At 49.4% G+C, this 21,264-nt stretch overlaps 2 protein-coding genes across 2 annotated transcripts; both read right to left on the reverse strand.

Annotated features, from left to right (window-relative positions):
- LOC146758958 (uncharacterized) lies at positions 1 to 2,811 on the reverse strand. Its single transcript, XM_085511912.1, has one exon. It carries the CDS (start codon positions 2,535 to 2,537, stop codon positions 348 to 350), a length of 2,190 nt encoding a protein of 729 aa, XP_085368038.1. The 5' UTR covers positions 2,538 to 2,811; the 3' UTR covers positions 1 to 347.
- Positions 2,812 to 14,437: 11,626 nt separating this feature from the next.
- Positions 14,438 to 16,600, reverse strand: LOC146758959 (uncharacterized). Its single transcript, XM_085511960.1, has one exon. It carries the CDS (start codon positions 16,598 to 16,600, stop codon positions 14,690 to 14,692), a length of 1,911 nt encoding a protein of 636 aa, XP_085368086.1. The 3' UTR covers positions 14,438 to 14,689.
- Positions 16,601 to 21,264: the final 4,664 nt, after the last annotated feature.

Here is a 21,264-nt window from a genome sequence, read left to right on the forward strand (position 1 = left end):
TAGGGTTAAGGGATAAGGTTTAATCAGATTTCTACATATACAGGATTGGGTGTTTCATCTCTGGGAGCTATTCTACAACTACAGGACAAGGGGAAATGGACTTAAGATGAAAGAGGGTAAATTTAGGTTGGATGTTAGGGGGAAGTTCTTTACTAGGAGCGTTGTGAGGCCCTGGAACAGGCTGCCCAGGGAGGTTGTGGATGCCCCGTCCTTAGAGGTGTTCAAGGCCAGGTTGGATGGGACCTTGGGCAACCTGATCTAGTAATTGTGGAAGGTTGGTGGCCCTGCCAGGCAGGGGGGTTTGGAACTTCATGATCCCTGAAGTCCCTTGCAATCCAGGTCATTCTTCAATTCTGTGATTTAGTTTGTTGTCTCTGGGAGCTGCCTGGTGTTTGCAGCCTCCTGCCTTTCCTCTTCCTGTCCCCTGATGCAGCTGCAGGTGCAAACTCTGCGCAGAGCCCGAAGCGCCATCCTGATGACAGCTGGCATCCGGCGGCGAGCCGCTGCGTGTGGTGCGTCAGTGGTACCTGTTGGGGACAGAGAGCTGTAGGCAAGAGGCAGAGGCACGGCCCTGCCTGCCACCCACCACCATGGAATTTCCCTGGGAGGACTGCACTGCATGTGGCAGGGCACAGAACGCCGCTGGCCTCCGTGCCACTTGGTGGGCATGGCTTTCTGCCCGGGGACGTACCTGGGCCATCCTCCGGTGCATCTCTGAAGCACACGGAGCTCTGTGCACGTTTTCTGGCCTCTGCAGAAACCTGTGTGGAGAGAACAAAACCACAACCCAGTCTGTCACTGCCCGGTGATGCTGTGGGTGCCACGCGCCCAAGGAAGGGATTGCCTTTCCAGGCCCCTTTGCTTGAAGGTAAGGCAGGGGTAACAGAAGGGTTCTCCACCCTAATGCGTGGAGCTGGCTGGAAAGGAGACAGCACCAGGCATCTTGCCACAGCGCAAGCTCCAGGCACCTCTCCTGCCTCTGCCTCAATTTCATGCCTGGTACCAACCACACACGCCTTGCTCACCTCGTCCTGAGGGCCCACATCTGCTCCCACACATGCTGACACCTGCTCCTCAGGCCTGGGATCTGCAGCCACAGATGATGCTGAAGATGTGGTCTCCACATCAACTGATGAATTATCAGATGTGCTGGGTGTTAAACTGACTGCCTCTGATGAAGTATCTTCCTCAGAGTAATAATCCCAGTCTTCCTCCACAGCATCCACTTTTGAAGTGCAAAGACGGGAGGGCAGGTGGATGCCCTCATCTGTCTCTGCAGTGTCTCTGGTATTCAGCATGCTCTCAGCAGTGCTAGAAGAACTGCTGCTGTCATCGCTGGAGTCTTCTTGCACAAGTGGCAGTCTACCAGCCAACAATTGGAAATCACCAGAGTCAAGAAATGAGGTATGACCCCTTGATGTTGTGGGCCGGATGGCTGGCATGCCCTGAGTAGCGCTAGCAGTGTTGAAAGCATCACCTCTTGCCTGTAGTCTTAGCTGACTGGGGCTCATCACACTCCTTGGCCAGGAAATATTCCAGTGTGACAACATCCGCTCATTTCTGTCCTCATCAAGAATTCTTCGGAGTGCTGGGATCATATGAGGGCACCCACAGGCCCTCCTGTGGGATCCTACAGGATCCTGGAAACTCCCTGCTTCTTCCAGAGCTTCAGGCATGGCCACAGATGGTTCTTCTCTTTCTCCTCCCTCAGACACTGACAAGAGGAGTGCGGCTGCATTGGCCTCCACTGCAGAGCATGCAGACTCAGAAGAATAGGAGCTTTCTGAATCTTCTTCTGTATCTACATGTGATGCAGACAGAGGCTCCAGGAGAGATGCTGAACACACAGCGTGTGCCTCATCAGATGGGGCAAGAGATGCAACCTGCAGGGTGCCAGATGACTCTCCTGCCGTTTCTATCCCAGCACTCTCTCCTAGTTCTTGCTGCGAATCCTGGACTAGAACATCCCTAGCTGGGGAATCATCAGAGGCAGAGGAGCATTCAGTGTTGGAAGAGGTTGAGTTCTCCTCATCTTCAGGATTGGTTGCTGGCAAGGGCTCGAGGTGTCCTTCAGGCTCAAGGTCTACAGTCAGAGAAGCTGCACATACAGTGCCTGCCTCAACAGGTAAGGCAAGAGATGCGCTGCACAGGTTGCCAGATGACTGTCCCGTGGATTCCTTCTCAGCAGCCTCTTCCAGCTCCTGCAGCTCAACCTGCACTCCAGCATCACTGGTTCGGGAACCACCAGAGGCAGGAATCTGTCCCTCAGCCCTGGTTGTCACAGAGCCTATGCCCAGTCTTCCCTGAGCAGTGCTGGCAGCGCTGGCACCGTCTGCTGCCGCTTGGGGCATGAAAAGCCTGGGCACACTCACAGGGTTTGCCCAGCTGGTATTGCGACTGGATACGTGTGGTGTTTGCCGAGGTCTTCGGGGAAGTCTTGGGAGTCTGACGCTTCTAATGCCGCTGGTGCATTCTCTGCCTCGCGCAGCAGGTGCGCAGGCTGCTGCACCAGAACGCCGGGGTGCAGCTGCCGGCATCCCTGGCCGCCTTAAGTGAGGCAGCAAGGATGGCTGAGGCTGTCTCCGTTGCCCGCCGGCACTGCTGCGGGTCACCGACAGCGTGAACTGCCACCCGCCCGCCTGCAAGAGAAGCCGAGGAGAAACACCAGGTGAGCGCGGTCCGTCCCGCTCCCGCCCCACGGAGCACCGAGGGCAGCGCTCATGTGGGCGGTCCCCGCGCCACGCGGGAAGACGTTCGGCCTCGCCTCCCTCGGGCTCCCTACCTGTGCGCGGCGGCTCCCGGAGGCCCGCGAGCTCTCCGGGCCGGGCAGCGGCGGCAGATGGACGCCGTGGAGGGACGAGCCCGGGCTCCGGCTGCCCGGCGGCACCGCTCGCGGCGCCGTGCGGCCCACCTGTGGGGAGAAGGAGGCGTGAGATGGAGGTGGCCAGGTCGCCACCGGCGGCCCGGCCGAGCCCGGCCCCGCTGCTCTCCGCCTGCCTCACCTGGCGGCGTTCCTGCACGCGTGGCAGCCCTGCGTTGGGCTGGGAGTCGTCCTTCTCGCGCTTCTCGCTCATCTCCGCGTCCTCGCACAGAGGCACAGGGAAGCACCCAGGAGCTGCTGCCTCCTCACGGAGCCGCTGTCCTGAGAGTGAGCGGCACTCCCTCCAGGGGACGCTGACCCCTCAAGGCAGCCCCGCGTCACAACGGCCTTCGGGTTCGATGCCGGCCCGCGTCACAAAGCCCTGGCAGTTACGACAGCCCACTGTGACAGCCCTCCGCACGTGCCTGGCAGCCGGCTGCCTGTGACTCAGCGTCGTCCTTATACCTCTCCCTACTCCTAACTCAGGATTATTATCTGAAACTAAAATGTAATTTATGTTGAAAGTAAATAATAAACTCTTCTTTATGAGATGAAATTTACTGGGAATAGTCTGTGTAATCTTCTAGAAAGATCAAAGAATCTCCCCCAAAACTTGGTGACTCCTTTGCCTATAATAGTTCAGCTGACAAAATTCATAAGGAAAAGAAATGAAGGCAACTCAGAAAAGAAAGAAAGAGAGAAAGAAAAAAGAATTCATTACTTAGAATAAAGAATTGTAGAATCTCCACTAGTAAAAAGGAAATAAATCAAAGGGATTAAGAGGAGCAAGGATCTCGGTCATCTAGTGGAGATTCGGAAGACAAAGATGTTTATTAAGTTTTTTACCCGATAGTTATATCTGTAGTCAGAAACCGTTTCACTTTCATATAACTCTGTTTTCAACCTCGTTTCTTTGTCAGTTGTGTCTGTCTTACAGATTATACTTTTATATGTAGTGGCATAATGATGTTACACTTAATGATCTTATATTTCTATACATTCTCAAATCAATACTTTAAGTGATTTTTTCACTGGTGATGCACTTTGGGAGGAGCAAAGGAGCTGTCTGTGCACCACGCATCAGGACAACATCATTAGCTGTTCTTGCTCATACAAGAGTTTCACTTATGTATGTCATTTATCTATGACACTTATTCCTAGAAGAGTTTATAGGGTTATCTTTGCTCTTAATCACACATTTCTGATAGGACAGACTTGTAAATTAATCCACTGCATTGGTAATTTCCATTAAGTTCAATTTCAGGTCCTGATTTTTGAACATTAGTGAGTAAATCTGAATTAGCATTAAAACGGTTGCATGTTGCATTGTACAGCTCATCATGATTTCTCTGTCTTTACTCGTAACTACATGCTGGATGTTTATTTAGTACATGTTTGAAATGTACACTCAAGTATGGCCACTAATTGTAGTGGTTCCCCTGGGCAACTTGCTCTATGCATCCCTTCTTGTGGGGGTTTAGGCAGGAAGGACCCAGAGTTCCCTTCGGGCCTTAACTGTTCTTTGATCCTGTCCAGCACTCTGCTGTGCTGCACAAATGCATCAAGCAATCTTTGCACTGAGATGGTGTCAGAAATCCTCCACACTCATCCTGAATTATTCATCCTGAATTGGAAGAATGATAGTCCACTCCGTCCCTCTGACCTCAGACCGGTCTCAGCTGACCCTGCCGTAGCTGTACAATATCCCCATCATCCACTCTACTGCAATCACCATCTTCATCACAGGGAATCTGGATCCACCTTACTTAAAGCAGCCTGAAGTAGTTTCTCGGTGTTTCAGGCAACATTCGTGACAGATGAGTGTCTTTTATTCCTTGTCCGTTTTTTCCGGTGTGATAGAAGTAACTGTAAAAAGCCTTGTTTTCATGTTGCCAGCTCTGTGCACAGACTAACCTCCATTTGTGCTTGCATTTCTTTTGAGCTTTCGCATTTCTTCTGTCTGAAAATCCCAAGTTTCTGGTGTATTTATACTTAGTCTTACATACAATAATCTTAAATGCATAAATCCTTGCTGAAACACTGGTCAGCCAGCCTGGCCAAAAAACAAGAGCACTTCATTCCAAGCATAAAAAGATGTTTTAATTAATCAATTAATTTCAATTATTCTATTTTGGTATGTGTGGCAGTTTGCAAATATATTCTATTCTCTTAATAGAAACACGTAGCACAGATAGTGGAGATGCGAGTTTATAAGCCACACATATAGCACATATGTTGTACTTTAAAATCACGTTTGTACAGTAAAAGAAAGTTAATGATGGAATAAGTATGGTGTTCTATGACAAAAGAAACAAAGCACGCCTCTGCAGTGTTTCCCTTTCCTTCCCATGCAGAATGCCTGGAAGGCGTGTAAGGACTGTGTATGTTGGATGTGCCACATTTGGTAGCACGAAAGAGGAGTCCAAGGCAAGCCTATGAATAAGCTGTGTATTCATTGAGGTGACCCTCCAACCACATGATCTAACAGTGTCTATGGCAAGGTGGAAAAGCTGGAAAAATTGATACAAAAAAAAGAGCTTTGTTGTATCTGTACCAACAAAACGAGGCTTTCAAATAGGAGATAACAAAGCCTCTAGTTGGATGTTTTGCAGAGTTGGCTTTGCAATGAGGTGAAATTTTACATGGATGCAGCTAACGCTGGAGTCCTAACAATGAGTCTACTGAAGTTCAAAAACTAGTTGAAGAGCTGTTCTTTTACACGGTTATGAACCCCTTTACAGATCACCCCGTGTTACGGCAGCTTTGCATCAAATTATACAGGCATCCATGATACTTTTCTGATTAATTGAGGCAGTAGAAATCCATTTGGATATTTCCTCATCCAAACACATTTTCTGAGGGAATTCCTCAAGCAAGTGATACTCTTATCTTTCTGACTGTCCTTCTAATCTAAGGCCAAGGTTGTGCTGAGAGAAAGAAAACACAGATTTCAGGGACACAAGCAGTGTTGCATGCAGTATGCTGAGCTGGACTCACGCACACACATAGTCACTGTTTGAAGGCAAGGCCTTTAAATATAAAGGGAAAGGTACCCAATGCACTCCGTGCAGCACAGCTCACACCTCCTGGAGGTTTAGCTGACTGGGATGAGGTCCAGTGCAGCTAGAAAGGAAAAGTCAGAAAAAAATCCATACTCCTGTACTGTGTGCACAACAGTCTGACTCCCTGGAGCAGAAGGATGCTATGAGGCCCCTGGTTAAAAAATAATGATAGTAATAATAAAACAATTATAAAGCTGCCACTGTTGTAAAGCACCAAGGGCATATGTGACCTAATATGCTTAACTCAAAAATATGCGTGTCTTTGTACCCTTCGTACCATTTAAGAAAATTTGCAGCACAAAAAAGTAAGTACAGTGACCTAAAAAATCTCCTACCTTCTCTAGATTGTCCTCTGCCAACTCCGTATGTAATTGGAGATCAGTAAAGAAACTGCTTAAAACTTGTGTGAGCTCTCCTCATTTTGAAGGCTCTTCAGGTGATCAGCTTCAGCTTCTGCTTCCTTCAGTTATTGCGCAAGGAGAAAGGGAGATTTTAGCCTAGCCTTCTGCTAGTAACATACCTCCTGAATCTCCTGTATGCATACTCCTGCAATTGATATAACCAGATATAACATATTCCAGAGCATGGACTAAATATCTGCAGCACACAATACAGGAAAACCTCTGTGAAAGTCAAATGGTATCTTATACTGCTATCTGACCAGCAGATGAGTGCTGCTTTTTCATGTTGGCTATGCTAACAAGACGGAGATAATATGCACACAGCACTTTGAAGAAATAAAGAGTATCTACAGTTGTTCAGGTACCACGTAGGTAATTTCCTAGACCTGTGAAAATACTCAGCTCATGAAAGCACATATCAGTCCTATGACTAGAAGCAAATGAGAAGACGGGCAGTTTAGGGCACAAGAGCACAAGAGAAGTTTAGGGTTAGGGTTAGGGTTAGGATTAGGCTCTGCATGCCTAAGTGGAGAAGTCAGGAAAGGAATGCAAGAGACCAGCATGGCTGAACTGCGACCTACTGGTCAAACTAGAGAGTAGGAAGAAAATGCACAGGCAGTGGAAGCAGGGACTGGTAAACTGGGAGGAGTACCGGAATGTTGCTGGGCTGCGTAGGGATGGAGTCAGGAAGGCCAAGGCCCAATTGGAAAGGGACGGAAAGGAGAATAAGAAAGGCTTCTACAGGTACATCAACCAGAAAAGGGAAGTCCAAGAGAGCGTACTGTCCCGAGTGAGAAACATAGGCAAGGTAGTGATAAGGACAAGGAGAAGGCTGAGGTATTCAGCAATATTTTTGTCTTAGTCTTCACCGGAGAGTGCCATCCACATAGCCCTCGAGCAGGTGGTTTGGAAGGTGCAAAATGTGGGATCTGATGGTTCACAACCACCTGAAGAACCTGAGCATCCGTAAGTCTTCAGGTCCTGATGAGATGCACCCCAGAGTCCTAAGGATGATGTAGTCACTAAGCCACTCTCGGTAAGTGAAGTCCGTGGCGACTGGAAAAAAGGCAATATCACACTCATTTTAAACCAAGGTAGAAAGAATGAGCTACCAATCTGTTAGCCACACTTCAGATTGCCTCTGTACACCTTTAACTGATGAGATTAGCCTGGTGTGGAACTCATATCTAAGTTAGAAGTTTCTGCCTTTAGAAAAATGTAATATTTTCATTGATCTGACCTTTTTTTTTTTTTTTTTTTCCTTCTCTTTCTGCAAGTAACCAGTTCACAGTATTGTGATTTTTAGTAATGATTTTGGAAAAGAAAAGTTTGTTGTGAAAAGTACATCTCACCAAATCTGTAAACAAATGTTCCTTCCCATAGCTCAGCTGAAAAAACAAATTCCAACTAAGAATCAAAACACAAGGTGACCAAAAGCAAAAAATCATACGTAAGTATGACACAAATGGCATGAAGATAATTACTCCCCTCCACACATACCTGTACAAGCACATTTCATTAAAATTCTGAGCTAGCCTTGTCTACTTTTAGCCTTTGCTCTCTTCATAGCTCAGATAACATAGCCTGTACTGAAACTCTTAGTCAGTCTATTTTATGAATGTTTTAACTGCCGGATTACCTTTTCAATAAAGAAGCAACTCCTAGAGTTGAATCCTAACATCAGTAAAACCTCAGGCTCCGTTGATTTTTCTGTCAAGGTAGATTTATCTCTGAAGAGACATCAGCCTGTTTAAGCATGTGGCTGCATACCCTCTTGCTGTAAGGCTGGTTAGTGTCTCTTTGTCTGTGTTTCCTTTGCAGTAAAGAGGCTGTGCCGCAACCAGAGTCTGAGAAGAAAAGGAAATATTGTGAGACCTAGGGGTACTGGTTAAGCTCAAATGGACTTCTGCAGTACATACAGGCACTCATACCAGCAACAATGTATGAGTCTCAGTTTTGTTAGCACAGTAGATTAAGTGACAGAGCCAAAAGGTGACCTTTCCCTTCCCTACTTCCCTCCCCAGAACCAGCAAACAATGTGAGTGTTTCAGACATGCAGTTGCTTTCCCTTCCCTTCCCTTCCCTTCCCTTCCCTTCCCTTCCCTTCCCTTCCCTTCCCTTCCCTTCCCTTCCCTTCCCTTCCCTTCCCTTCCCTTCCCTTCCCTTCCCTTCCCTTCCCTTCCCTTCCCTTCCCTTCCCTTCCCTTAATATTTCTGAATTTCTCTGTACAGCAGAGCCCTGACGCACTGTCACAAATGGCTACATATCTAGTGTAGCCATCAAATACCATCCTCTCTCTGTGTCTCCATTATATTCTCTGTGTCTCTCAGCAGTGCTGGCAGAAGCGCTGCTTTCCTCACTGGGCTCTTCCCACAACACTGGCAGTCTACCAGCCCACATCTGGGAATCACCAGAGTCAAGAAACAAGCCATGAGCCTGTGATGTTGTGGGCCGGATGGCTGGCATGCCATGAGCAGCACCAGCAGTTTTGGAACCATCACATCTTGCCTACAGTCTTTCCTGCCCGGGCCTCATCACACTCCTTGGCCAGGAAATATTCCAGCGTGACAATGTCCGCTCATTTCTGCCCTCATCCACAAATCTTTGGGGTCCTCCGATCATACGAGGGCACCCACAGGCCCTCCTGTTGATCTCAATGGGATCCTGGAAACTCCCAGCTTCTCCCAGAGCTTCAGGCATGGCCACAGCTGGTTCTTCTCTTTCTCCTCCCTCAGACACAGACAAGAGGAGTGCTGCTGCATTGGCCTCCACCGCAGAGCATGCAGCCTCAGAAGAATAGGAGCTTTCTGAATCTCCTGTATCTACATGTGATGCAGGCAGAGGCTCCAGAAGAGACGCTGAACACACGGGTGTGCCTCATCAGATGGGCCAAGAGATGCAACCTGCAGGGTGCCAGATGACTCTCCTGCCGTTTCTCTCCCAGCGCTCTCTTCCAGTTCTTGCTGCAAATCCTGGACTAACACATCCCTGGCTGGGGAACCATCAGAGGCAGAGGAGCACTCAGTGTTGAAAGAAGTTGAGTTCTCCCCATCTTCAGGTCCGGTTATGGGCAAGGGCTCGAGGTGTCCTTCAGGCTCAAGGTCTGCAGCCAGAGAAGCTGCACATGAAGTGTCTGCCTCAACAGGTGAGGCAAGAGATGCGCTGCATAGGTTGCCAGATGACTGCCTGTGGGTTCATTCTGAACAGCCTCTTCTAGCTCCTGCAGCTCAACCTGCTCTCCAGCATCGCTGGTTCCTGAACCACCAGGGGCAAAAATCTGTCCCTCAGCCCTGGATGTCACAGAGCATATGCCCAGTCTTCCCTGAGCAGTGCCGGCAGCGCTGGCACCGACTGCTGCCGCTCGGGGCACGAGAAGCCTGGGCACGCTCACAGGGTTTGTCCAGCCGGTGTTGCGACTGGACACGCATGGTGTTTGCAGAAGGTCTTCGGGGAAGTATTGGGACTCTGCTGCCTCTAATGACCATGGCCCATTCTCTGCCTCACGCAGCAGGTGCGCAGGCTGCTGCTTGCAGAGCAGGCAGCTTACAGACACAAGGAGACGCTGCTGCACGCCGGGGTGCTGCATGCCGGAAAAAGAAAAACAGAGAATAAATGATTATCTTGGTAGAACAGGGAGTATTAAATGAAATTATTAGGCAGCGTGTTGAAGGAAAACATGAAGTAGCTTTATCATGCAAATAACGTTGCGGTACTGAGACAGCACTAATTGAGAATTAGTGTAGTCTGTTTGGAGAGGATCCTGTGAGCTGGCCTACAAAGAGGAGATAATGTCTACATACTGTGGGTGATGTGAAGATGATGGATTTGCACAGATCTCTAGCAACGGTACAAGAAGTAAGACATTGTCATGCTGACTGGCACTCGATTTAGAACAGAATATTATGAAGATGTTACTGGTTAGATACCTGAGCAAGAAAGTTACAATTGACTTAAGTGCCTGAAGTTGTTGACTTCCCAGCTATTGCTATGACCAGTAAGACTGGGAATGATTAGTGATTTCCAGTAGTACGGCTGTCTGCAAAATAGCCTCTGACATCCAGAATAACCACTGGGGCGTGAGAGGTTGAATAAAGATACTTGTGAAAAACTGTATCTCTTTGTTCCAGTGCAAGCTTACATGAGATACTGGAAGAAATGTTACAAGGCCATATTTCTCTGATTCAGTGTATATGTTCAGGGTAGGTTCTTCAGAAGAACAAATCTCCATAAGTTTGCAGCTTCTGTGATGCAGCTGTTTACTAATTTCAGCAAGGAAGGGCAGTGTGCAGCCTTCAGCAGTGCTTGCAGCATGGGCGGAGGGGTACAGCAGCTCCACTGAAAGCAACATAGCACGAAGACGTGCCATGCGTTGTGGCCACCGTGGGCCAGAGAAACAGCATGCCCTTAGCACATAGTAGATTTTAACCCAGAAGCACCATCCCGAGAGAGGATGTGGTTGTCCAGGTGTTGTTTGAAGGGTACCTGGGGTGGTTTCACTGGGAGCAGCGGCTGCCTCATCTCAGGGAGGTATGCTGTGGTCAGGGTGCAGAGGGATCACGTGAAGAAGCTGTAGGAAGTGGCGATCATCGGGGAAGATGAACAAGGATATGAAGAGAGTCTAGTTAAATACCTCACACTGTTTCAAGGGAAGAGGAAAGCAGGAGACATCTAACAGGTGAAAACTGTGATGTGCAGTGCTGGAAGCTCCCTACTTCTGTCAGTACATGAGCATGTCCTCCACTGCTGGACACTGCCAGCACAGGGATTTTGAGTGCACAGGGTTCAGCCCATGCAAAGGCCAAGAATGTAGGGATACCTCCAGGATCCTACTGATGCAGGCAAAAGGTATGGGGATGAGAAGGTAGATCCTGCTGGTCGATCCTTTTTCTCCTTCCCGGGCACAGCTTTTGAGGAAAAGTCATCCCCAAAAGGAGGAGGGGATGGGCAAGAATAGGATTCCGGGACAACCTCTGTTAGAGTCTGTGAGAGGACTCTACCGGATGGCCCATGTTAGAACAAAGTGCGTTCTGTCTAGCTGCAGGAGAGATCCACCACGAGACAAAACAGCCAACGAGTGATGGCAGTTGTGATTCTGGGCGAGGAGATGTAAGGACAGCGGCTGGGAGAGGGGAGTGAGGAGTGAGAGAGGCACTGCCCTGCAGTCACCCAAGTGAGTGCAGAAGGAAAGCAGGGTGTGCTCCACGCACGGAGCAGCAGCTCCCTGCAGCCCGCGGAGGAGCAGGCTGTCCCCTGCAGCCCGTGGGCACCACACGAAGCACATCTCCTTTGCAGACAGGAGCGGCCCGCAGGAGGCGGCAGCCACGTTGTGCCCGCAGGAGCAGCCCCGGGCCCGAGCTGCGGCCGTGGAGAGGGGCCCGAAGTGAGGCGGGAGGGCTGGGCGGGCTGCCGCTCTTGAAGAGGAGCGTGCGGTGGTGGAGCTCTGTGGGGAGCTTCCTCACAGAGAGCTGCTCTGTGGAGAAACCGTGAGGCGGTTTCTGCAGGATGGACCCCGGGCTACGGAGCCGCTTCGGAGCAGTGCTGGCAGAGCTGCAGCCTGTGGGAAGCCCGCGAGGGAGCAGTGCGGAAAAGATGGCGGCCGTGAGAGGAACCCTGTGTGGTGCCGTGTCGGAAACGGACCGCGGAGGCTTAGAGACCGCCTCTGTTGTTTCCGCTTTTAAAAGAAACAAACCGCCGCCGGGAGCACTTTGCCTAGTTTCTGTATTTCTGGTTAAGCTTTGTTGGATTGCAAATGTCAGGACATCCTTTTGGGGGAAAAAAAGGCTACTCTGAGCGAACAGTGCACAGTCGTGCAATTGCATTGATCTTTCTTGAAGTTTTCATTTTAATTCAGAAACAAAAAAAAAAAAAGGAAAATTCCAAATAAGAAGAAAGAGAGAAGCGAAGAAATGTTTGCTTTGTTTTTGTGGTTTTGTTTGTTTGTTTTTTCCCCTCACAAATACATTATTTCTGGAGGGGAACGGCAGTATAGATGACAATAGGAAGGTCCTACTTTAGCCTGCCTTAGTTTTAAAAATGTTCTCCTAGACACAGACAGAAGACTGTGGGGTCATATGTGATGTTTATTTTCTTCAAGAAACTGAAGCAGTGAACATTAAAAGCGTGGTTGTTGAGGTTTAACCAGTCAGGCAGCTACACAGCAAACTACTCTTACTGGCTATCCCACCTCCCAGGGGGGTGGGAGAGAGAATCAAAAAAGAAAAACGTTAAACTTTCTGGTTCCATTTTGTGCGGTCTCAAACTACTGCTGACAGCCTCGTGCCTCTCCTCTTGCTGTCCCCTGATGCAGCTACAGGTGAATGCCCTGTGCAGAGCTTAAAGTCTCATCCTGCTGACAGCAGGCCACTGGCAGCAAGCCGCTGCGTGTGGTGTGGCAGCGGTAACTGTGGGGGACAGAGAGCTGTAGGCAAGGGGCAGTGGCACGGCCCTGCCTCCACCCACCACTTCAGGTTTTCCGCAGGAGGGTGGGCCTGGATATGGCAGGGCACGCAGTGCTGCCGGCCTCCATGCCACCTGGTGGGCCACCTGAGCTGGGTGGGTAAGCACTGGGATGGCTTTCTTCCTGGGGACGGAGCTGGGCCAACCTCCGGTGTGTCTCTGAAGCACCTGGAGCTCCGTGCAGCTCCTCTCCACCTCTGCAGAAGCCTTGCACGTGGTGTGGCAGCGGATCCTCTGGGGGACAGATGGCTATGGGCAAGGGACAGGGCGGGCACCGTATGCAGAAAATGTCGAGGGACTTCTCCTGGTATGGAAGCCTAATGGAAAGTGGGAGACATACAGGCACCTGGATGCCAACACTGCCCCTTCAGCAACAGCTGTCCCAAATGTTTCAGAATTGATTGCCGCTCTACAGGAACATGCTCACCCCTTTCTGGCTGCTGTTGATGTCGAAGACAGGTTTTTTACGGTCCCCTTGAGGAAGGCGGAGGACAGTCAATTTGCACTTATTTGGAGGGACTGCAATGCACATTCAGCTGATTACCCCAGGGGTACAAACACTCGCCCACTCTGGAGCTCAGAGCATAGGCACGGAGGATGGAGAAGGTTACGTTGGACCACAGTGTCCGGGTTTGTCTGTATGCTGATGACATCCTCATATGGGGGAATGATGTCTTTGTGGGAATACCCAAGACTACACAGTGTGGCGCCTGAGGAGCCCCGATCCAGCTGGGACACTCTTGGTCTCCTCTAGCCAGGTGCCTGGTTACAGACACACCAGCACTCTCCCACCAGGGCTTCAGAGACCCTCAAGCCCTTCATCACAGGCCACCTCACACACACACCAGCTCAGCCAGCTCACACTTGGCAAGCGAGAAATCACCGTGCCTTGCACGCCCACGCTCTCTGCACTTGCTGCCATCACTGACATGGAGATCCACTGCTCCATTCTCTGACCCCAGTAGCTGCACAGAGACCAAACGTGCACAGACCAGACAGCACTCAGCCAGGTTAGGGTTAAGGGATAATGTTTAATCAGATTTCTACATCTACAGGATTGAGTGTTTCATCTCTGGGAGCTATTCTACAACTACAGGACAAGGGGAAATGGATTTAAGTTGAAAGAGGGTAGATTTAGGTTGGATGTTAGGGGGAAGTTCTTTACTAGGAGCGTTGTGAGGCCCTGGAACAGATGGCCCAGGGAGGTTGTGGATGCCCCGTCCTTGGAGGTGTTCAAGGCCAGGTTGGATGGGGCCCTGGGCAACCTGATGTAGTAATTGTGGAAGGTTGGTGGCCCTGCCAGGCAGGGGGGTTGGAACTTCATGATCCTTGAGGTCCCTTCCAACCCAGGTCATTCTTTGATTCTGTGATTTAGTCTGTTGTCTCTGGGAGCTGCCTGGTGTTTGCAGCCTCCTGCCTTTCCTCTTCCTGTCCCCTGATGCAGCTGCAGGTACAAACTCTGCGCAGAGCCCGAAGCGCCATCCTGATGACAGCTGGCATCCGGCGGCGAGCCGCTGCGTGTGGTGCGGCAGCGGTACCTGTGGAGGACAGAGAGCTGTAGGCAAGGGGCAGAGGCACGGCCCTGCCTGCCACCCACCACCATGGAATTTCCCTGGGAGGACTGCACTGCATGTGGCAGGGCACGGAACGTTGCCGGCCTCCGTGCCACTTGGTGGGCATGGCTTTCTGCCTGGGGACGTACCTGGGCCATCCTCCGGTGCATCTCTGAAGCACACGGAGCTCTGTGCACGTTCTCCGGCCTCTGCAGAAACCTGTGTGGAGAGCAGAAAACCACAACCCTGTCTGTCACTGCCTGTTTTGCTGTGGGTGCCAGGCGACCAAGGAAGGGATTGCCTTTCCAGGCCCCTTTGCTTGAAGGCAAGGCAGGGCTAACAGAAGGGTTCTCCACCCTAATGCGTTGAGCTGGCTGGAAAGGAGACAGCACCAGGCATCTCGGACACAGCAAAAGCTCCAGGCACCTCTCCTGCCTCTGCCTCAATTTCGTGCCTGGTACCAACCACACACGCCTTGCTCACCTCGTGCTGAGGGCCCACATCTGCTCCCACACATGCTGACACCTGCTCCTCAGGCCTGGGATCTGCAGCCACAGATGATTCTGAAGATGTGGTCTCCACCTCACCAGATGAATTATCAGATGTGCCGGGTGTGACACTGACTGCCTCTGCTGCAGCATCTTCCTCACAGTCACACTCCAGTTCTTCCTCCACAGCCTCTGGTGTTGACTGGCAAAGACAGGAGGGCAGGTGCACGCCCTCATCTGTCTCTGCAGCGTCTCTGGCGTGTGACGACTCAGCAGTGCTGGCAAAAGTGCTGCTGTCCTCACTGGGCTCTTCCCACAACACTGGCAGTCTACCAGCCCACACTCGGGAATCACCAGTGTCACGATAAGAGCCATGAGCCTGTGATGTTGTGGGCCGCATGGCCGGCATGCCCTGAGCAGCGCCAGCAGTGTTGAAAGCATCACCTCTTGCCTGCACTCTTTGCTGCCTGGTGCTCATCACACTCCTTGGCATGGAAATATTCCAGCGTGACAACAGCTGCTCATCAAGAATTCTTCGGGGTCCTGAGATCATACGAGGGCACCCACAGGCCCTCCTGTTGAACTTTATGGGATCCTGGAAATTCCCTGCTACTCCCACAGCTTCAGGCATGGCCACAGCTTGTTCTTCTCTTTCTCCTCCCTCAGACACCGACAAGAGGAGTGCTGCTGCATTGGCCTCCACCGCAGAGCATGCAGACTCAGAAGAATGCGAGCTTTCTGAATCTTCTTCTGTATCTACATCTGATGCAGACAGAGGCTCCAGGAGAGATGCTGAACACACAGCGTGTGCCTCATCAGATGGGCCAAGAGATGCAACCTGCAGGGTGCCAGATGACTGTCCCGTGGATTCCTTCTCAGCAGCCTCTTCTAGCTCCTGCAGCTCAACCTGCACTCCAACATCCCTGGTTCGGGAACCACCAGGGGCAGGAATCTGTCCCTCAGCCCTGGATGTCACAGAGCATACGCCCAGTCTTCCCTGAGCAGAGCCAGCAGCGCTGGCACCGTCTGCTGCCGCTCGGGGCACGAGAAGCCTGGGCACGCTCACAGGGTTTGTCCAGCCGGTGTTGCGACTGGACACCTGAGGTCTTCGGGGAAGCGTTGGGAGTCTGACGCTTCTAATGCCGCTGGTGCATTCTCTGCCTCGCGCAGCAGGTGCGCAGGCTGCTGCTTGCAGAGCAGGCAGCTTACAGACATTAGAACGCCGGGGTGCAGCTGCCGGCATCCCTGGCCGCCTTAAGTGAGGCAGCAAGGATGGCTGAGGCTGTCTCCGTTGCCCGCCGGCACTGCTGCGGGTCACCGACAGCGTGAACTGCCACCCGCCCGCCTGCAAGAGAAGCCGAGGAGAAACACCAGGTGAGCGCGGTCCGTCCCGCTCCCGCCCCACGGAGCACCGAGGGCAGCGCTCATGTGGGCGGTCCCCGCGCCACGCGGGAAGACGTTCGGCCTCGCCTCCCTCGGGCTCCCTACCTGTGCGCGGCGGCTCCCGGAGGCCCGCGAGCTCTCCGGGCCGGGCAGCGGCGGCAGATGGACGCCGTGGAGGGACGAGCCCGGGCTCCGGCTGCCCGGCGGCACCGCTCGCGGCGCCGTGCGGCCCACCTGTGGGGAGAAGGAGGCGTGAGATGGAGGTGGCCAGGTCGCCACCGGCGGCCCGGCCGAGCCCGGCCCCGCTGCTCTCCGCCTGCCTCACCTGGCGGCGTTCCTGCACGCGTGGCAGCCCTGCGTTGGGCTGGGAGTCGTCCTTCTCGCGCTTCTCGCTCATCTCCGCGTCCTCGCACAGAGGCACAGGGAAGCACCCAGGAGCTGCTGCCTCCTCACGGAGCCGCTGTCCTGAGAGTGAGCGGCACTCCCTCCAGGGGACGCTGACCCCTCAAGGCAGCCCCGCGTCACAACGGCCTTCGGGTTCGATGCCGGCCCGCGTCACAAAGCCCTGGCGGTTACGACAGCCCACTGTGACAGCCCTCCGCACGTGCCTGGCAGCCGGCTGCCTGTGACTCAGCGTCGTCCTTATACCTCTCCCTACTCCTAACTCAGGATTATTATCTGAAACTAAAATGTAATTTATGTTGAAAGTAAATAATAAACTCTTCTTTATGAGATGAAATTTACTGGGAATAGTCTGTGTAATCTTCTAGAAAGATCAAAGAATCTCCCCCAAAACTTGGTGACTCCTTTGCCTATAATAGTTCAGCTGACAAAATTCATAAGGAAAAGAAATGAAGGCAACTCAGAAAAGAAAGAAAGAGAGAAAGAAAAAAGAATTCATTACTTAGAATAAAGAATTGTAGAATCTCCACTAGTAAAAAGGAAATAAATCAAAGGGATTAAGAGGAGCAAGGATCTCGGTCATCTAGTGGAGATTCGGAAGACAAAGATGTTTATTAAGTTTTTTACCCGATAGTTATATCTGTAGTCAGAAACCGTTTCACTTTCATATAACTCTGTTTTCAACCTCGTTTCTTTGTCAGTTGTGTCTGTCTTACAGATTATACTTTTATATGTAGTGGCATAATGATGTTACACTTAATGATCTTATATTTCTATACATTCTCAAATCAATACTTTAAGTGATTTTTTCACTGGTGATGCACTTTGGGAGGAGCAAAGGAGCTGTCTGTGCACCACGCATCAGGACAACATCATTAGCTGTTCTTGCTCATACAAGAGTTTCACTTATGTATGTCATTTATCTATGACACTTATTCCTAGAAGAGTTTATAGGGTTATCTTTGCTCTTAATCACACATTTCTGATAGGACAGACTTGTAAATTAATCCACTGCATTGGTAATTTCCATTAAGTTCAATTTCAGGTCCTGATTTTTGAACATTAGTGAGTAAATCTGAATTAGCGTTAAAACGGTTGCATGTTGCATTGTACAGCTCATCATGATTTCTCTGTCTTTACTCGTAACTACATGCTGGATGTTTATTTAGTACATGTTTGAAATATACACTCAAGTATGGCCGCTAATTGTAGTGGTTCCCCTGGGCAACTTGCTCTATGCATCCCTTCTTGTGGGGGTTTAGGCAGGAAGGACCCAGAGTTCCCTTCGGGCCTTAACTGTTCTTTGATCCTGTCCAGCACTCTGCTGTGCTGCACAAATGCATCAAGCAATCTTTGCACTGAGATGGTGTCAGAAATCCTCCACACTCATCCTGAATTATTCATCCTGAATTGGAAGAATGATAGTCCACTCCGTCCCTCTGACCTCAGACCGGTCTCAGCTGACCCTGCCGTAGCTGTACAATATCCCCATCATCCACTCTACTGCAATCACCATCTTCATCACAGGGAATCTGGATCCACCTTACTTAAAGCAGCCTGAAGTAGTTTCTCGGTGTTTCAGGCAACATTCGTGACAGATGAGTGTCTTTTATTCCTTGTCCGTTTTTTCCGGTGTGATAGAAGTAACTGTAAAAAGCCTTGTTTTCATGTTGCCAGCTCTGTGCACAGACTAACCTCCATTTGTGCTTGCATTTCTTTTGAGCTTTCGCATTTCTTCTGTCTGAAAATCCCAAGTTTCTGGTGTATTTATACTTAGAGTCTTACATACAATAATCTTAAATGCATAAATCCTTGCTGAAACACTGGTCAGCCAGCCTGGCCAAAAAACAAGAGCACTTCATTCCAAGCATAAAAAGATGTTTTAATTAATCAATTAATTTCAATTATTCTATTTTGGTATGTGTGGCAGTTTGCAAATATATTCTATTCTCTTAATAGAAACACGTAGCACAGATAGTGGAGATGCGAGTTTATAAGCCACACATATAGCACATATGTTGTACTTTAAAATCACGTTTGTACAGTAAAAGAAAGTTAATGATGGAATAAGTATGGTGTTCTATGACAAAAGAAACAAAGCACGCCTCTGCAGTGTTTCCCTTTCCTTCCCATGCAGAATGCCTGGAAGGCGTGTAAGGACTGTGTATGTTGGATGTGCCACATTTGGTAGCACGAAAGAGGAGTCCAAGGCAAGCCTATGAATAAGCTGTGTATTCATTGAGGTGACCCTCCAACCACATGATCTAACAGTGTCTATGGCAAGGTGGAAAAGCTGGAAAAATTGATACAAAAAAAAGAGCTTTGTTGTATCTGTACCAACAAAACGAGGCTTTCAAATAGGAGATAACAAAGCCTCTAGTTGGATGTTTTGCAGAGTTGGCTTTGCAATGAGGTGAAATTTTACATGGATGCAGCTAATGCTGGAGTCCTAACAATGAGTCTACTGAAGTTCAAAAACTAGTTGAAGAGCTGTTCTTTTACACGGTTATGAACCCCTTTACAGATCACCCCGTGTTACGGCAGCTTTGCATCAAATTATACAGGCATCCATGATACTTTTCTGATTAATTGAGGCAGTAGAAATCCATTTGGATATTTCCTCATCCAAACACATTTTCTGAGGGAATTCCTCAAGCAAGTGATACTCTTATCTTTCTGACTGTCCTTCTAATCTAAGGCCAAGGTTGTGCTGAGAGAAAGAAAACACAGATTTCAGGGACACAAGCAGTGTTGCATGCAGTATGCTGAGCTGGACTCACGCACACACATAGTCACTGTTTGAAGGCAAGGCCTTTAAATATAAAGGGAAAGGTACCCAATGCACTCCGTGCAGCACAGCTCACACCTCCTGGAGGTTTAGCTGACTGGGATGAGGTCCAGTGCAGCTAGAAAGGAAAAGTCAGAAAAAAATCCATACTCCTGTACTGTGTGCACAACAGTCTGACTCCCTGGAGCAGAAGGATGCTATGAGGCCCCTGGTTAAAAAATAATGATAGTAATAATAAAACAATTATAAAGCTGCCACTGTTGTAAATCACCAAGGGCATATCTGACCTAATATGCTTAACTCAAAAATATGCGTGTCTTTGTACCCTTCGTACCATTTAAGAAAATTTGCAGCACAAAAAAGTAAGTACAGTGACCTAAAAAATCTCCTACCTTCTCTAGATTGTCCTCTGCCAACTCCGTATGTAATTGGAGATCAGTAAAGAAACTGCTTAAAACTTGTGTGAGCTCTCCTCATTTTGAAGGCTCTTCAGGTGATCAGCTTCAGCTTCTGCTTCCTTCAGTTATTGCGCAAGGAGAAAGGGAGATTTTAGCCTAGCCTTCTGCTAGTAACATACCTCCTGAATCTCCTGTATGCATACTCCTGCAATTGATATAACCAGATATAACACATTCCAGAGCATGGACTAAATATCTGCAGCACACAATACAGGAAAACCTCTGTGAAAGTCAAATGGTATCTTATACTGCTATCTGACCAGCAGATGAGTGCTGCTTTTTCATGTTGGCTATGCTAACAAGACGGAGATAATATGCACACAGCACTTTGAAGAAATAAAGAGTATCTACAGTTGTTCAGGTACCACGTAGGTAATTTCCTAGACCTGTGAAAATACTCAGCTCATGAAAGCACATATCAGTCCTATGACTAGAAGCAAATGAGAAGACGGGCAGTTTAGGGCACAAGAGCACAAGAGAAGTTTAGGGTTAGGGTTAGGGCTAGGATTAGGCTCTGGATGCCTAAGTGGAGAAGTCAGGAAAGGAATGCAAGAGACCAGCATGGCTGAACTGCGACCTACTGGTCAAACTAGAGAGTAGGAAGAAAATGCACAGGCAGTGGAAGCAGGGACTGGTAAACTGGGAGGAGTACCGGAATGTTGCTGGGCTGCGTAGGGATGGAGTCAGGAAGGCCAAGGCCCAATTGGAAAGGGACGGAAAGGAGAATAAGAAAGGCTTCTACAGGTACATCAACCAGAAAAGGGAAGTCCAAGAGAGCGTACTGTCCCGAGTGAGAAACATAGGCAAGGTAGTGATAAGGACAAGGAGAAGGCTGAGGTATTCAGCAATATTTTTGTCTTAGTCTTCACCGGAGAGTGCCATCCACATAGCCCTCGAGCAGGTGGTTTGGAAGGTGCAAAATGTGGGATCTGATGGTTCACAACCACCTGAAGAACCTGAGCATCCGTAAGTCTTCAGGTCCTGATGAGATGCACCCCAGAGTCCTAAGGATGATGTAGTCACTAAGCCACTCTCGGTAAGTGAAGTCCGTGGCGACTGGAAAAAAGGCAATATCACACTCATTTTAAACCAAGGTAGAAAGAATGAGCTACCAATCTGTTAGCCACACTTCAGATTGCCTCTGTACACCTTTAACTGATGAGATTAGCCTGGTGTGGAACTCATATCTAAGTTAGAAGTTTCTGCCTTTAGAAAAATGTAATATTTTCATTGATCTGACCTTTTTTTTTTTTTTTTTTTTTCTTCTCTTTCTGCAAGTAACCAGTTCACAGTATTGTGATTTTTAGTAATGATTTTGGAAAAGAAAAGTTTGTTGTGAAAAGTACATCTCACCAAATCTGTAAACAAATGTTCCTTCCCATAGCTCAGCTGAAAAAACAAATTCCAACTAAG

The sequence above is a fragment of the Coturnix japonica genome, chromosome 11 (genome assembly GCF_054131305.1).
Source record: "Coturnix japonica strain WE chromosome 11, WE-NBRP24, whole genome shotgun sequence".
Classification (NCBI taxonomy): domain Eukaryota; kingdom Metazoa; phylum Chordata; class Aves; order Galliformes; family Phasianidae; genus Coturnix; species Coturnix japonica.

What these genes read in the sequence shown, in the direction of transcription:
- LOC146758958 (XM_085511912.1), bottom strand. Translation starts at nt 2,537, where the DNA reads ATGCCGGCAGCTGCACCCCGGCGTTCTGGTGCAGCAGCCTGCGCACCT.
- LOC146758959 (XM_085511960.1), bottom strand. Translation starts at nt 16,600, where the DNA reads ATGAGCGAGAAGCGCGAGAAGGACGACTCCCAGCCCAACGCAGGGCTG.